Source organism: Urtica dioica, chromosome 4 (genome assembly GCF_054948205.1).
Source record: "Urtica dioica subsp. dioica isolate 48M chromosome 4, U.dioica_male_clone48M_v1_H2, whole genome shotgun sequence".
NCBI classification, from domain to species: domain Eukaryota; kingdom Viridiplantae; phylum Streptophyta; class Magnoliopsida; order Rosales; family Urticaceae; genus Urtica; species Urtica dioica.
Window position 1 is genome coordinate 11,943,884 of NC_142759.1, and position 18,719 is coordinate 11,962,602.

The 18,719-nt window shown below is 36.1% G+C and overlaps 2 protein-coding genes across 2 annotated transcripts; one reads left to right on the top strand and one right to left on the bottom strand.

Moving 5' to 3' along the window:
- The first annotated feature begins 10,168 nt into the window (after nt 1-10,168).
- LOC149400467 (LOB domain-containing protein 19-like) lies at nt 10,169-13,361 on the top strand. Its single transcript, XM_089612856.1, has 2 exons — nt 10,169-10,734; nt 12,682-13,361. Exons 1-2 carry the CDS (start codon nt 10,405-10,407, stop codon nt 12,985-12,987), a joined length of 636 nt encoding a protein of 211 aa, XP_089468982.1. The 5' UTR covers nt 10,169-10,404; the 3' UTR covers nt 12,988-13,361.
- A 1,332-nt stretch (nt 13,362-14,693) lies between these two features.
- LOC149400468 (uncharacterized) lies at nt 14,694-17,246 on the bottom strand. The gene has a single exon (XM_089612028.1). It carries the CDS (start codon nt 16,907-16,909, stop codon nt 14,969-14,971), a length of 1,941 nt encoding a protein of 646 aa, XP_089468154.1. The 5' UTR covers nt 16,910-17,246; the 3' UTR covers nt 14,694-14,968.
- Nucleotides 17,247-18,719: the final 1,473 nt, after the last annotated feature.

Sequence of the window (18,719 nt, forward strand, 5' to 3'; positions counted from 1 at the left end):
ATATATATATATATATATATATATCTGTATTTTATCCATGAGAAAATAATTTCATTAAATAAAATATTTGTATAATCGCCAAATTCGTAGCTGCGTTAATGTCTATACAGAAAGCCAATCTAGAGGTCAAAACCAAGATCGGCGTTCAAAGATCAAAAGAAAGACAAACGAATTAGAGCCTGCCACGTCAGAGTTGGTGACCATGAACGTAACGGCCCTGTAAGAACAAGACCTCATCCTGGAAATAGGGCCCCACACGCCGTTCACTTGAAATTAAAGTAACTTCCAATTATTCAACTTCAAAGAAGAAATATTAATACAATTAATGTCTCCTAAATTCATTTAGAGAATCTTACAAAATAGTCATTTTAAATTAATCGAATTAATAAAGAAGTTTGGGTTATAAATTTGAAATTTGTAAGTCATTAGTGCTTATAAACATTAAATTTAAATTTTGGATATAGCTAACGTTTGAAAATTTATTAAAAAATACATAAACACATGAGGATCTGTTTGAATTTTCTATTCTATCATTTGTTGGAACTTTGAAACAATACTTTTATTTATATTTAATAACTCTCTCTCTCTCTCTCTCAATTATATTTTTTTTGCATTTAATAACTCTCTCTGATTTATATTTTCCGTTTTTTTACTACAATTCGTCACTCTCTCTTTGCAAATTTTTTTCTCATCAAAACTTCAAAAATCCGTATCTTCCTCATATGAACTCGAAAATTGAGTGATTCAAATCCTATGGATTTGTGGCAATGAGAGCTTCAAAAATAGACCCATTCGGTTGGATGAAAGGTCCTATCTTTTTCTGTAGAATTCTGTCGGAGATCACCATTTGTACGTTTTTCGATCACCAGCGAGAGATGATCTTCACCGCCGGTCTAAAAATAAAGCTTACGAGTTGGGTAACTAAAGTTATCAACTAATTTATTATTCTCTTTCTCTCTCTCTCTCTCTCTCTTATTTTGAACCACGTTTTTTTCTCTCACCTGCTCTCGAACACAATTATTTTTAACTATCTATTCCCATGTTTCTCGAAGTACAAAGTAGACTTAATATTCAAGTCCCTTCTCGCTTTCTAATTTGTCCTAATTCTTCACGTCTATATGAACCGAGAATGTTCTTGCACACATTTTTATATATGTGCATCACATCCAAGCTGTTGATGACAATAATTCACCAAGTATGATGACAATAATTATCGAGTAAATATGATGCCAACTCTGCTCTACGCTAAATTATCGAGTAAATATGATGACAATAATTCACCAAGTATAATCCCAGTTTATTTGGTTGATTGCGACCGGAATTATAAATCATTTAACATATTTTCCCATAAATCTCTTCCAAAATGACTCATTAGGTTTGAAAACTCTTCACTAGAATCACAGATGATCTCGATTGTCTCTCAACGCCGCGCTCCAAACGACCATATATGGCAGAGCACCATAGTCCTTGCACATATCATGAACCAAGTAAAGTCAGCGACTATTTTTTAGGTGGCATGAAATTTATTAATATGTTTTGGTAATACTAGTAGGTGGCATATGAACTAAATTATTATTAGTTTATCATCTTATAAATTTTGAAAATATTGGACTCTTAAATTTTTCCAGGGGTTTGATTACTTTCAGGTTACATAAGTGTTTTGACGTTGTATAATTCAGACAAGGTTCTTTAAAATAGTCTATCTATGCACGTATTTACTTTTAACAATTATAGCTCTCTCTCTTCTTTTTTTTCCTTCTTTTATTTTACAATATGGTCCACTTGTATGTATGGCAAGATTAAGGCTTTGTTCAATATTATATAATATATATATATATATATATATATATATATATATATATATATATACAGTCCTTAATCAGACAGTTTCTAGTATTTAATTAATAATTTTTTTGTGTCGCTGATAAGTTTGCCTATCCTTTTGTCAACAGCAATGTACAGGTTTGCCTAATCAGCTTTCCTATATTTTTTTTATACACATGCAATATGCTAATTATTTATAATGAATTATTCCAATTATTTTGTTACACTCGTGCGGTCAAAGCCTTGTTTTCTTAAATATGTCACACAACTGTTACTTTTATAGTTGCTTTGTGATTTTTAGGTTCAAGTATATATTTAATTATAATGTGTCACCTAAACACAGGGCAAACTAGGTACTAGACAGTCTTAATTAATCAAATACTATAGTTAACTAAAGTGATTTATATGGACAGTACGTTTAAAGTGAAAGCGATCAATAAATGAGTCAAATAAAAGAATTTGAAGTCTGGACCAGACTAATCGTGCATATATTACGATTATATCCATATATTATAAATAGGCTTTTAGTGTCATTTTTGTCAAACCACTAACACCGTCTAAATCTATAATAATGTTTTGAATTTAAATACATTAGAACTTACGTACAGTAATATTATCTCAAATAACGACGGGGAATAAAAAAAACATGAAACTTATTCAAAAAAAAAAAAAATCATGACACTTATTGTATTAATACTTACCTTTCCTTAAAATTAATGAACAAAAGTACAATTAATAGAATAACTAACCCACCAAAATTTAAAAATTTGCTAAATAGTCAATATTTTGTAAATTTTAAATAAATAATCATTATGATGATTTGACATTGTTTGAACTTTTTTGACACTTTATTTATATTTTTGAAGTCTTGTTATTTATAAATATTAACGTATATTTACAAATATTAACGAATATTTACAAATATTAATGTATTTTTGGCTTTGCTTATAATATATGTAGAGAGCCGGTAAGGCAAATCATACTAGAAATATCAAACCATAATAATGAAAACAATCAAAGTCAACTACCACAAGTACACGTAAAACACTAATTTCCCAGCGTAAAAAATCTCAAGGTACGTGAAGGAAAAAAAGAGACTAATCATGATGATCGGTTTTAAAAGTATAAATGTAAAATTTTGTTTAGTTTGCATTATACTATGAAATACGTTGTTAGAAATATTATAAATATTTGCGGGAATAAATACTTGACGGATCACATTCTTTAAAAATTTAGTTTAATTATTCTTTTCAATAGAATAGCTGACTTAATTTAACAACATTTTCATATAATTTATCACATACTCGAACGAATAAAAAAACTCATCTATAAATCATGAATAATATTTATTGTATATGCTGACCATTCATGAAATAAATAAAAAACTGAAACTAAGAGTTAATAAAATTGACTACAGAGCTTAATAGCCATTAATTATCACTAAACACAGTTGGTTAATAATATTTATTGTATATGGATATGATATGATGTTTTATAATATTTATCATTTCTCTAAAAGTAAAATTAAAATTAAAATTGAAAATGATGGTTAAAATGATATTTTCTAAATAGGCATACACGGGAATTAATAATATTTATCATTCGCGAAATTCAAAAATACGTGAAACTCATATATTATGAATTTGATAATAGGAACTCAGCTATAAAACGTTCTTCATGATGAATAATGAAAAAAGGATTAATTACAATGAAACAACTAAGAGACGTACTATATAAAATTTGAGAAAAGTAGGCCACAATGATCTTTGCAACAAAATTATTAGAATTTGAATTGTATTCCGAATTGGAATGTGATTTTCCTCGATTCCAACTCCCTGATGATAAAAGGTCAAAATAATGGTATTTTGGACTCTTATTTGATACGTATATATATAGGAACCATATATATATTCCTACATCACCAGGACGGTTATATTCAACAAGGACAAACAAGAGCAATAACACATAATCGATCCTAATAAGGCATTTTGTGAAGATTCTCGTCGTTATTTAGATATATTTATTTTTAACCCACGACTTTCACTTTATAAATGGTGTCTAATTACCGACTAATCTATAATCTATGCTAGGTATCACAAATTATACCGGTTTAAATAATATCTATTGCTATCCAAAATTAAGATATGAATATAATTTGAGGCCCTAGGAGCATCAGTAATTAGCCGTTGCCAACTAAAAACCAATATATAATTGTGCATGTACAAGACACTACGTGTTTGTGAAGACATAGCTATATGCTTCACACATTTAATTCCCAACACTTTTCTTTTAAGCAATAATCTTATATTAGTTGAAGTGTATACTTTTCGTGCACATAACTCCCACATTTAATTGATTATATATTGATAATCCAATATAGGATGTGTATCTCGTACATTAGTATGGTTTGCGTCTGGAAAAGCTGATGAATCCTATAAGTGGAAAAGTATAAAATAAACACGTACGATTATATAAATTGATGAATCCTATACGTGAAAAGTTTATGAATCTCGAAAATTAACTTTTTTTTATCGTTTGATTAGAATCCTAATTTCCTTCATTAATTTATAAATAAGAAAATAATACATGAAATCTTATTTCCTTCTTGGATGTTATAAAAAGATGGGTTGATGATATGCCCTAATCATCAAAATGGAATTTGTAGTAATTTTAGCCCTGATTCGTCACAAAGCAAACACCAGATTTTGACCTAATCTAAAACGGAAACCAGACAAACTAGAAAAAAACGTAAAGTATAGAATACAACCGAATTTTCCCCGTGTTTCGTTCAAGAATGAACTATGTGCACGTTGATCGCCGTAGAAGAAGCTCGGCCATTACTAGTTTTGTCTCTATTACACACCCAATGCCTCGCCAATTTTATGTCACTCGGTATAACAAACTCTCACTCTCAATACAGATGATTCTTTTACCAGTTTCTCACAAGAAAACACGGACAAGACGATCGTTCAAGAATGCGCCACTCAGAGAGAAAAAGAAGAAATAAATCCTAACAAAGCTTAGAAGTGATGACTCGAACATTAGGTCTCGACTTCATTATATAAGAGACACTAAAATTAAGAGTTCGCACGGCCGACAACCGTTGGAGTAAGTGAGATCTACGGTTCTGAGGGAAAAGTTGCTTTGATGTCGTTTGATTATCTCAAACCAAAACAACAACGGAAACAATCTTCAAACGACTTTCATTGTCACTCGCTTAGTGGGCCTGATTGGGCTTCGGAAAATCCGGTTGCTAACAAATTTTTTTTTTTTTTTGGCATAATGAAGGTTCCAAGCCCAACCAAAAAAAAAATGAAATAATCATGGATTAAGTTAGCTCCAATCATGTAATTGTCAACGTTAAATTATCAAGTGAAAGTACATGGTAGGGCATTTGTTAACCTACTCGCACAACTAATGAGTATATAGTTTTAACACCGAAATAGCAACTTTCAAGTTGTAATCATTTTTCTTTTCAAAAATTACACGGACTAAGCCACTTGTAACGTGAAAATTGCAATTTAACCAGTGTTTCTACTAAGTTTCAAATATAGCCACAATTGATGACGTGACTTTTATTAGTTTAGCAAATTACATGTTTATCTTTTGTTTAAAAGTCGGCTGAATATCACATGTAGCCAACGTTTGATCGTCGCTAAATATTAAAGTTTTAATACACGTTGTAGCCAACGTTTCACAATCAGATCTCATTTATTCTCTCTCTCTCTCTCTCTCTCTCTCCGACCACCACGACCACCCTCACATCTCTCTCTTTTCACTCCGACCACCACCGGCGCACACGACCACTGCTCAATGCTCTCTCCGTCCACCATTTGCGCAAACCACCGAACGACTATGTTCTCTCCTTCGCGCAAGACCACAGATCTGCACGACCACCCAGATCCGCCATAATCGCCTCATCTCCCTCTGCAATAAACCGGGGACCACGAGAGACTGCCGAAATCGCCTCCCTTGACCACCTCGTCTCCCTCCACTGTGCTCACTCTCATGTATGTCTTTGTGTTAGGCGCTGCTCAATCGTAGTTAAAGTTCATCGTGGCGTGGTATGTGGCGGAGATTCGTTGTGGGTAGGGTGCTTCCGATTTATTTTGGTTTATTTTTGTTTATTTGTTGTACGCACTTTATTACACACTATATGATATTTTTCTATGATATTTTTCTATCTTGTTTTGTAGTTCAATTAGTTGCTCTGATTGATGGATTTGATTTTCATTGATTTTCTCTTTCAATGCACACGAATATATCCCCTTAATTGGAGAGTACTTATGTTTTATATATATATTTTGATCGTATGAAAAATGTTTATAATAGGCATAAAAAATCATAATTGTTACAGCCATAAACTTTGAAAAATACGTAATTTATAAATAATATTAACGAAAATTTACTGACGATTCACTAGTAAAAACCTGAAAGCATACAAAACAAACACCTATTAACGATAATTAATGAAAATTTACTGACAATTTACAAGTAAAAATCTGAAGTAAGCTAATTGTGTGTCAGATTTTATACAAATTCGTGAATTAATCAAACATTTTCATTACACGTCGCATGTGATAGATTTTATTTACTTATTTTAATCAATTTTTAATTTGTTTCCTAAATTATATGCAATAATGAATTGCCTTTTAGATATTTTAAATTTCAATCCCAAGCTTAGAATATGGAATTTTTAACTGACGAAGTTGACTTTCTAAATAAGCCAACTCAAACGTTGGCTAGTGTTTTGTGACACTGATTTAAACCACACAATGGTATATTCGATATTTTCTAATCATAAATTTCAGTAAATGGCTTACAAAATATATCAAACGTTGGCTAGATCCTAAAAATCATGTTTGAAATTGTTTACGTTGCTAGATTGTCCTTTTCTTTTTCTTGATGTTTATATAATTTTTTAAAAATTTAGTTACTGTTTTGGATTTCATTTAGTTTTGTTTACCGATTTTAGTTTCATTTATTTAAAAAAAAATTGTTTGTGATTAGAAAAAATATATATTTTTGAATTGATTAAAAATACGTAACATTTTTTTAAATATTACAATTTACATACTATTCTTGTATAATTCTCTTACTAATATAGAGCTCCTCACACTATGCTATATGCAACTGGGCCAAATTGTTTTTTAAATTTGGGCCAATATGTTATAATGTGCTTGTATATAAGATTGGGCTAAAGTTATGTACGTATCTTTTAAAGTAATATATAGCATGAGGTGTGTTTTCTCTTTTGATTTTTTTTTTTTTTTTTGTTTATTTTTTTCTCGTATATTTGTACCAAAATGCATGTTCATATAAAATTTATGACCTGCCCACAAAATAAATGTTGTTTCTTTTAAACAAGACAAGAAATAGTTGTCGCTGGTCCTAGTAATGCTTTATTATTATATTACGTACAATTTAGACTGTACTAGAAAACATTTAAGAATATTAGACACATAAATGTAGTTGATATATCCTAAAAACAAGGTAGTTAATAAAAAAAAATCTCTCAATCAGTCATTTGTAATTATTGATTTAATAATCGTCATATTGACCAGACAAACGGCGTACGGCGCGGCTCTGCCGTGGCAGCTTTATTATTAAATTCCCATTGAAATTCCAAACTCACAATTCTTTTCTTTTTCAGGGCCACAGTCAAATTTTGCAATATGAAACAATAAAATGAATAAAAAAGAGAATGTTATATTACAAGAAGAAGAACGAACGTAACGAGCAATCGAGTACACTAAGAAACTAACCTTATAACTGAGGGCATACGGTCGAGTAGTTCGATTTGTTAGCTGATATTTCATGTCAAAGTAGTGGGACTGTGAACGAACAAGGGTTATTTTGGAAAAAAAAGACGTGTATAGGTGCTATAATCCTGACTATCAAAATATATGTTGAAAAGATATCATAGTATTGTCAAAACATGTATAAAACGTGAGTCGTCATGTACGTATATAAACAACTCTTTATTTCAGGAAAATTATGTGTCTATATATATATATGTATACGTATACATATATGTATTATATATTAACTGTTCATATATACATATATATATATATATAGTTTTTTATTTATTTATTCTCTTCACTAATAAACAGACAGAACTCATTAATGACTATTTTTGCGTAAATATATGTATAGAATTACAATGTACGTGATGTTTCATTTATACTATATATAAACACAGGGAATATGTAAGACTTTAAAGCACAAGCCTATACCTGGCGCTTTTGAGACTCGTTATAGTAGTAGTAATAATATAATAATAATAATATGTGATGAACTCTTTTTTTTTTAAGGACATAATATTCGAGAAACTTATAAAAACTTCAAATACTCCTTGGGTATTTCAATATTTTTATGCTTTTAAATTTCAGTACAACTTTTTATATATTTGAAATCATTATATATTGCATTTTATTATTTATTCGTTTAAAAAAATTTACAAAAATATATTCGTCTTTTTTCCTTTTCTTTCTGAAAGCGAGTTTGCTTTTTACCTCAAAAAGAGGAACAGTGAATGAGGTGAATGAAGGTGTAAATCTGACGGAGTTTGAATGAATGAAAAGATATGTTACTGAAAGGGGTACGTGGAATAGATGTGGGACCCAGAGTTAGTATGGACACGTGTCAGAGTAAAGGACAAAGTAAGTATTAAAAGCTTGGATTTTTCTCTTCGGATTGAGCCATATGGCTCACTACTATACTAATTCTAGCTCCAAGCAAAAATACTAGTTCTAGTCGTAGTCGTACCGAGTTTGCTTTACCTCTTCTCTCTCTCCCTCTCTCTCTCTCGCAAACTTCATTTTGGCTGCGAATTTCATTTTCCGAATCACGATGCCATGCCACACTAATCTATTTCCTCTAGATAGATGGTTCTTTTCAAAACAGTTCATTTCCTTCTTCTTTACTACCGAATAATGTCCTCTTCGATTGCCATGTAATAAAAAATCTTAGTATTTGTCGTTTCAGAGACATTACTACTACAAGTTAAAAGTAAAGACCAATATCTTGATCACGAGTGAAAAGCCCGGCCATAACTGAAACAGTGTAGAAGTTGGTCGTATAATCACACTCCAATATAATATTTTTATATCTATATATATATATATATACACTCAATACTCAAATATCGGTCTGTAATCTGTATGTATGTAATGTATATATAATATAAATATCCATGAAAATCTGAATAGTGATCTGACGCACAGGTCTGATCAGTGTCTCTCTCTCTGAGGTGTGATTAAGTGGAAAAGACAACATAGATTAGACACTGGCCGAATGGACTGAGTGGGATATTATCTGTGTCACTCGTGTGGACGTGTTCCACACGTGAGAAAGCTCAATAGGCGGTTGGGTGAGAGAGAGAGAGAGAGAGAGAGAGAGAGAGATCAGTATAGTAGTCAAAGTCATCATCACCAATCTCACAACTCATGTTTTGCTTCACGCAATCTATTTTGCACCTCAACTTGTTCTTCTTCTTTTGAAACCTCTCTCTCTCCTTCTTCTTCTTCTTCCTCCTCCTCTCAACGTTCTCTCTCTGAAACCCTATTCTTTGGACTTTACGTGGCTTTAAAGTTTGAGTTACAAATTGTACCCTCACTCTCTTTTAAATTAATGCAGACAATATGAGTAGGAGTAGCACATCTTCTATACAAAAACATTTTATTTTTAATAGAATCAAGTAAGACATCTCTTTCACCGTCTACTATATTATTTTATAAAGGAATATAGGAGGTATTTTAGTACGGTCTAATACTAAAAAATTCGTACGTATTATAAAGGAATTATTATAGTATTCTTTTATAATATGAAATAAGATAGTTAAGTATAAACTCTTGGAGCAAATTGATATTTTGTTCTGATAAAAAAAAAATCACTTGTAGTAGCGAGAATTTGAAATAATAAGAGAGAGATTTGTTTATGTATCGTATTATATAGGCTCACATAGTCACATTGACGGTGAGTAGTACTTGTTTATAGAATTGCTTATCACGTTTACACTTTTGTATACATCCTTAAAGAGAAAGATTAAGGAATCCTAATTAATATTAAAAAAAAGAAAAAGAAAAAAAGGAAAAAAAAAACAGACGTTGAAGAAACAACCATTCTTTTCTTTTTCCAACACATGTCCCACCACCAAAAAAAAAAGCTATCCCCTTCATACAAATCCCACTTCCACAAATGATCTCTCTCTCTCTCTCTCCCCACGAAATTACATGATCATGATCCCATATAATTAATAATTAAAACCAAATGTAAAAAATTAATCCCATAATTTATTTCTCTCTCCCCCATTCCAAAAAGAAAGAAAGAAACACCCCATCCATCCATCCATCTATATATCCAATACAAGAATAAACACACATATGTATCTCTCAAATATCCATCAATAGCACATCTATCAATTCTCTCACATCTCAACTCTCTCTCTCTCTCAAATCCATCCATAGTACATCTGTCGATATATAATCAACAGCACTAAACCCCTCCCATAAAGATACAGCTCTCTCTCTCTCTCTCTCTCTCTGTGAAGTGTTTATTAATAAGAGCAGATATATTATGAATATGATGATGATGATGAGCGACAACAATGGGGAGGGCGAGAGCAGCAGCCGAAGCGGGAGAGGGCCGTGCGGCGCGTGCAAGTACCTGCGACGGAAGTGCGTGAAGGGGTGCGTGTTCGCGGCCTACTTCGAGGGGGAGGAAGGGGCGGTGCAGTTCGCGGCGGTGCACAAAGTCTTCGGAGCCAGCAACGCCTCCAAGCTCCTCCAACGCCTCCCTCCCCACGCGCGCCTCCACGCCGTGGTCTCACTCTCCTACGAAGCCCTCTCTCGCCTCCGCGACCCAGTCTACGGCTGCGTCGCCCACCTCTTTTCCCTCCAACACCAGGTCACCACCATAAATATTTATTTTTTATTATTCTTTGTCTTGCAAAATTATTAACTACTTCATGCTAGCTTGTACTTTGTTAAACCGGATATTAATGGGTTTCTTAATTATTTCTATTCGGCTCCATTAAAAAATAGTCCGAATAAATTTTAAGTAAATAGACACTATCATATATAAATTTTATGTAAATAATCATTTTCATATATCAAACGTTTTACTATTCGTATAAGATTTACATCTAAAATGATTATTTATTTAAGATTTATCGTTTAACAGGTTTATTTTCCTAATTTTCTGTTTTTTTTTTATCAATGAAATATATGTGATGGTTTTGAGTGAGGTGACTAGCCTGGAATGACTGACGGGTTAAATTGATTTGTGTTTACGTGTGTACATGTTTTTTTTTTTCTTATTACTAATCATTATTGTTGTTGATTGACTTGCAAAGAAACTAATGGTTAATAGTTGCGCCTTTTAGTTAAACACGCACAAGTGTACGGGTTTTGTTTTCGCAATCATTTCAGTTTGAGGGTTTAACGTTTTATCATTCTTGTAATTCCGTGAAATCATTGATTTGAAAGGGGTCACAACTCACAAAGGTTTTAGTACCTTGAAGTACTTATAATAGGTAATATTTTTTTCTTCATCTTAATCATTTGTTTAATCTATAATCCATTGCATAATATCTAGTACCATTTTAAATGTTTAAAAACAAGGCATTTATTTTGGGGGAAAATCTGTACTTTTGATGAACCCTAATATTATGAACTTCTTTTGCTTGACAACCCAAGTTTTTCGTTAGTCTAGACCAAGACAACACGTGAGTTCTTTGTTTTTCTCTTCTTGGCCCCTTAAAAGTTACGTATTTTCTACTTAGGTCCGTCTTTTAATAATAGGTCTTCAATTTTCAACTAACCTCTTTGCTTAAGATTCATGCAAACTTAAACATTTCTCTAGATGCATAATTTATTACCCGTCATCACATTGCTCTAATAACAAGCGAGTCTTCATTTTCCCATGAATATCATAAGCATATTTTCTCAAATTTACACCTTAATTAACTCATTGCACTATTCCTATTATTATATTTTATATATGCTTTGAAAGCGTTACGCTAGATTGTGAAGTGTCAAGCCGCCACGAATAACCAAATTATGAAATTAAGTAAACCATGATCCACTAGACTTTTTTTTTTTTTGAACCCTTCAAACGTATCTACTTTTGACTTTCTTAGCTATTTTACGTATACTAGGCACGCACGGTAGAAATATATATATATATATATATATATATATATATATATATATATATATATATATTAATGTCACAGCATTGATTAAACTTTGACATTTCGCATTTGAGAATTAGAATATCATATGTTGCTTCCTTGCTTGGATCGAGAAGGGACCTACCATTTTTGTTGGTAATTGTGTGGTAAATTAAATTCAAGATGCCAAAATGGTCATATATTCTACAATTATAATATTTATGTCACATGGCCTGTTTTTTTTTTTATGATACGTGTTATGGTTATAGATGTAATCCTGTTTGGCTTAGTGCTTAATCACAAACGTTATTTTCAGCGTCGTCATTTCAGACTGATCGCATAATCTTTTGCTTGATTTTGATTCCCTCTATCGATAATGACATTTTGTGTTGTAAACAAAACTTCGTAACAATAAACATTATTATTTAGCTAGTATATATAATCAGATATGCATGAACACGTTTAGTGGTTTGAGTGTCAGCGACTAAAGCCGAATTAAAAAAAAAAGCCAATATCTTTAGTTAGGCACAATGCCATATACACACCATGATTGGGATAAGAATTCAATCTTTTCACCCTTAAAAGACTGTTGAGATATCATGTATTATTAGCTTCTTTTTTTTTCTTCTTTCTAACTCGCAATTGCTATGTTTTTTTTTTTTTGTGTTATATACATGTAGGTTGTGAAATTGCAGGCAGAACTGGCGTTCGTTCAGGCTCGGCTTTCGACAATGCAGCGAGGCCCGTTTTCGAACCCGCAAACCTCGAACTCGTCGTCGAATTTTGACACCTCAGCATCGGATTTGACGTTGACTTCCCCGAGCCTTTTGATGCAGTTTGACCAGCCTCTTCAACAAGCACATGCCGATATGACCGGCTTTAGCGAAGACATCGGCGACGGAGATCTCCACGCTTTTGGCCGACAACTCGAGTCTCGCTACTCTCTCGCCGGACAAAGGTTCAGGTCTTCTTCGGCTTCTCATTAGCCCGTGATCAATGAGAACTCTAGGACTTCTTATTTCATTTTATTTAGCTTTTGGTGGTTATGGGGCTAGATTTCAACTTCTTGTAATGCGAAGATTGACCTTCGTGTATTTTGTCTTACTGTATCCTGGGATTGATTTTTGATAGCAAGCTTTAGAATCAAGGCACAACAAGGAAATGGCTTTAGCTGAAAGTGTCGGCCCATTATTGAGGATGGTTTTAGTTTAAATTTGGGCTTGGTCAATGAGAAAAGCGGCACAAAACAAAGTGTTGGAATTACTTGTGATATCTCATTTAAGAATCTTTTTCTGAGAATATATGCCTTCTCATTCTTATTTTGAGACTTACTGGTACGTCACTTCCTATTACGTTTGTGATATTTTTCTTGATATTAGTTTCAAAAAGGTACTAGCCGATTTTCGTTCTCAAGAGAACGAAGGTTTTTCCGCTCAAGGGAATGAATCTAAAAAAATTTCACACTTAATTCCCTCGAATAACTTATTTCCGTTTTCATTCCATTCAAATACTTCATTTTCTTTTTTTATTTTATGAATAGCTCTCTTTTACAGTGTTGTCATTGTTGCATACAGGATCGTTCCTTTGTTGATTATGAATTCATTTAAATTAAGGTCAAAATCGTCTAAGAATTAAAAATAAAAGATATTTGTAATACGTTTGAATATTCAAGAAATTTAGAAAATTCACGTCTTCAAACAAAATATTTGTGTAGCTATCAAGAGAACGTTAAAACTGCTCAAAGACGCTACAAAAATTTATAACTTTAAATTGCTCAAATTTGTTTCTCCCTTCAACCAAAGAACCTAATTTGAGTGACTGTTGACTCTTTTATACGAAAGTCTACTCTTGTACGAGGGCGCGTCCAATAAATAAACAAACTATATATATAATCATTATTAAAGCTTAAATAGTTTTCTAGTAATTTGTCCTTCGTTCAATGTATGCAGTGATGTAAGAATGAAAAAAAAAAATGAACGCTGTAGTGGCAATTCAATAATACCAATAATACCAATAGTTGAGGATGAGCACTTGAGTGTAAAAAAAGACAACAATTTACTATATTTTGAACCGTATCTACCAGGCAATTCAAATGTAGCTACAGTGTGATTTGTCGAACATTCACACAGGTGTGCCAGCACATGGAATATTACAGTAATGTAAGACCAAAACAAACTAAAAAAATCAGAGATATCTCTAATAGATTTTGTGAAAACAACAGAGAGAACAATAAGCCATGAAATCTAATCTAGTCTAGGAAATCTAGTCTGGAAATCATTGAAGACAGTCATCATAGGAAATATCACACATCATAGCTTTTTCAACTCAGTGATTACAATGTAAACACTCAAAAGCCCTTAACATCAACCATTCATGGTTAGCAAATAATCAGGATGATGATCCGACTCTTTATAAAAAAGAGAAATAACTCTACTTACATACCAATCTTCTTGACCAATTCACCATCTTAACGATCTTTCTTCCCACTTGACTGCCCGGCAAAATTGCACCTCTGAGACAAATGTAGCACAAACAGCCTTAAACAAGCCTCTCATAACCTATATGCAATCTGGAATAATATCTTCCCAGATGGGTATCATTGATACACGAACATATACAGATCAAAACAAATACTTATCTCATTCAACAGTAAAACTGAATGCGGGTCTAAATTATTAATGAAACCAATACCTGGTGAAAATTAAGAGTTAAGAATACCGTACTGTGCATAGAGAGAGTAAGAGAGAGAGAGAGAGAGAAGCCCAATTGGGCTAAATACTTTACAGTAGAACGCCACATAAAATTAAAAGAAACCTCAGATAAACCCATGTCAGAGGCTCCGATATACTCCGTATAAATAAAAATGTACAGCCCAGTTCCAGCTTTGAGAAGAAAGGGCGCGATAAACTCACATAAGATCCGTTAACGAGAGAGAGTCCTTCCTCATACACAAAAAAAAAATATCTCTTAAACAATCTCGCCGTGCCTGAATCCACTATCCCCACAGTCGGCGGTGGAGTCAAGCCCACAAGGAGAGTCGTACCATTTCGGGTTGTCTTGGTAGAAACTATCGACCTGTATCCCAACAAGACCCACATCGGCCACTAGAGACTCGTCGTCATCGTGGCCGTGGCCGTGGCCGTGTCTCAAGGGCTTGCCCAGCTTCGTGTCCTCGCACTCGAGGATGCTCTTCTCGTCGAAGCTGGCGCTGCATTTCAGCCACTTCTCGGGCTTACAAGACTCGCCCATCAAGTCCTTTTGGCTCCTGATGTGGTCCCACGAGACGACGTCCCCGAGATTGAGAGTCCTCTCGAAGCTGTCCTCGTCGTCCTCGATCAGCTCCGCGTCGTGGTGGTCGCTCCAGTGAGCCAACACGTCGTCGGAATTCGGCTTCTCCTGAAGCATATCCATCTCCATCTCCATCGGCTTCGGGTTACCACTATCTTCCCCGATACGCCTGACCCGATTCACGACGTCGAACAAGTCCCGGGACACCGACCCGAGAAGCTCCGGCGGGGTCTTGGCGATCCGGGCCTCCAACATCCCGACCTCGGCTCGCAGCTCGTTCAGCTGCTGGAGGAGCGAGGAATCCCCGTCGTCCTTGCCGAGCAATCCGAACCCTTCGTTCTCCATGTCCTCGCTGACCCCGTACACGGCCTCTTGGTCCTGTTCCATCAAGTACCCGCCTTTGTGGCCCACGAGGCGGTGCATGATCCTCGCGTTGCCGTCCAGCGGGCCCGGCTCGTGGCCCGAGTGGACCGCGTAGAGCTTGAAGACGGCGACCCCTTCCTCTTGGTACACGAAAGTCTTGTCCTTTTCGTTGTAGTTGGCGATGGGGACGATGGCGCGGATTCGGAACCCGCAGCCGCAGCGCTTGGAGGCGTAGGGCTCGCGTTTGAGAATCTTGGACTTCTTGGCCACGGCGGGCTCGCCGGCGCGGTGGCAAGCGTAGTCCTTGACCTCGGCCATGAAGGGCTTGTAGCGGATGTACTTTTGCCTGATGCAGAGGACCACCTTGTGCTTGGCGGCGAGGTGTTGGAGCCGGTCCGGGACCTCCTTGGCCGGGACGTCGAAGGACTCGGTGTACTCGAATCGCCGGCGCTTGTTCCGGCCGGCGCCGGCGGAGGAGGCGGAGGTGCAGACGGGGCAGGAGGCGAGGCAGACCCTGATGAAGCTCTCGGGGATTCCGTAGAACTTGGCTCCGACGGTCCAGACCTTCTTGATCCTGTCCACGGTGTCCTTGAGCCCTAGGTGCTTGAGGTCGGCGTCGGAGTGGAAGGTCATGACGATCTGCTGCCACTGGTCGACGTGGGAGACGAACTGCTGGGAATTGTTCTTGAAGCAGAGGAACTTGTTGCCGTTGGGGTCCACGTGGGCGGAGAGCTTGTCCTGGATCCTCTTCCAGGCGGTGAGGTACGCCGTGTCCTCGTTGCGGTCCTTCCACACGGCGCGCCACGATTTGAGCATCGCGCGCGGCGTGGCGGCGCGGATCTCCGGCGGCGCGGCGAGTCGGCGCTCGAGGAGGCAGCGGATCATGAGCGCGTGGGATTCGGCGTTGAAGGTGTAGAATTGCGACGAGATGTGAGGCTCCGGGCTGATGTGGAACGAGGGCTGGGTCTCCGACGGGCTAGGGTTAGGGTTAGGGTTGGGATTGGGGTTGGCGGACCCGGCGTCGTCGTTGTCGTCGGAGGAGTGGGAGGGGGAGGAGGAGCCGGAGGAGGATCGGAAGATGACGATCTCCGGGAGCGAGAAGGAAGGGTCGTCGTCGTGGGTGGTCGGAATGGACGGCTGCGATTGAGCCTCGCAGTGGTGGAGATGGTGGTTGTGATTGTGAATGATTTGGGATTGTGGGCCCAGATTGTGGTGGTGGTGGATGAAGATATCCTCTTCCCTTTTGCTCGGATTCATTTCCCTCTCTCTCTCTCTCTGATGAGAAAGACGCAAGCTTTGGGGCTTTTTTTTCTATTCTATTAGATTTTTTTCTTTTTCTTTTTCTTTTTCAGGCTCTTCTTTTCCTCAGCTTTTCTTTTACATATTTGGGAATGGTTCTCGAGGGTTTCTTTCTTTCTTTCTTCTCGTTTGTTTGTTATTTCTCTCTCCTCAAACTCGACGAGAGAGAAAGAGAGAGAGAGAGTGGTTTGGTTCTGTTTCTGAGTGTAAATCCCTTTTCCTAATTTCTTTGTTTTATTTTTTTCCTCTTTATTTTAAACTTTCCTTGTCTTTTCTTTTTCCTGGGAAAATTGACTCTTTTTTTTGGGTACTTTTGACGCATTGTTTTGGAACTTATTTCCTTAAAGAATATGTAGTTAGTTAGGTTCCTTTGAGTTTGAAGAAATACCTAAACCTAAACTAGTTCTACTTCTTTTTACATCAACTTTTTTGTAACACGAGGTCTAACAATGTTGATTACGTCGTTCCTTGGTCTGTTGGGTATCTACTAGGACTAGGAGTACTATCTCCTGCTCTACAATAGAAACTCCAACATGTCAAATTAATTACTTATTATTGTTAGCAATATTACAAATAATATTGATAGAGAAAACCAGACACATGCAAGAAAAAATAAAATATAAATCGAAAATGGAAAACAGGAAAACTGGCAAGGAAAGGTCGAGGCCCGTTTGACGGTTTCCTTGAAGCTTTTATCGCCCTCCCACGGGTGCTGGATTTAGTGAGCGAAAGCCTCCCAGGATACAACGACTACTAAGACGAGCAATGCACCACAAGACTCGGCTTCGGCGAACTAGAACCCGAGCGTCAGAAGCTATCACCGGACTACAAAACAAAAACAATTTCAAAGAGGGAGAGAGCTGTGTTCTTCTGTGTGTTCAGAATGAGAGACCCGAAGGCCTTTTATAGCCGAGCAAGCGGAGTAGGTTCCGAATTTGAACCATCTAAAACATTCAGCCATAAACTCCAATTAATACATTAATGCTCACTAATGCTCACTAACTCTGCAGGTTATGAACGGCCTTGGAAGCTCGCTCAAAGCGTCTCCATTAAGTCTCCTTTACTCCAGAATAAAGGCACGTCGTATGCATTAAACCCATGCAGATCTTTGCTCCCAAATAAATTAATTCCCAACATAACACAAAAGTTATTTTATGGAATTAAAAGAAATCGTAAGTGAATTTTGCAATAAAAAGTTAAGGATAAGCCCAAGCCCAAGCCTGAGCCCGAGACCGAGACATTTCCGAAACCCGAAACCCGGGCCCGGATCCGGGCCGGGCCCGGCCCGGCTCGGCTCTGCGGCGGCGCGCGCGCGTGTGTGTGTGCGCGCGCGTGAGGGGTTAAGAGATAACCCATACACACTCTCCTCTCTTGCACTTGCTTGACCACTAAAGAGAGATGATGATATATAAACACCACAACAACACACTTACCCAACCCATGTGGGACTCTTGCAATTCACTTCATTTACACATGACTAATGTGTTCTTTAAGCATACTTTGAGCATCAACTTCTCATTCATTATAGTAATGATTTTGGCAAATAAATAATCAATCTTATACCCGACGCAACGAGGAATAAGTACGCAAGAATTAACAAATTCCGATGAGTGGACCCCACTCAAATATCAGCCACAAATCATCCATTTACTTGTAAATAATAACTTTTATTTACACTTCTTCCAACAATCCCCACCATGAATGAAATTGTGAGACGACAATTATAAAGACACGACACGACTCAATGTGGTGATAGATTCTACGGTTA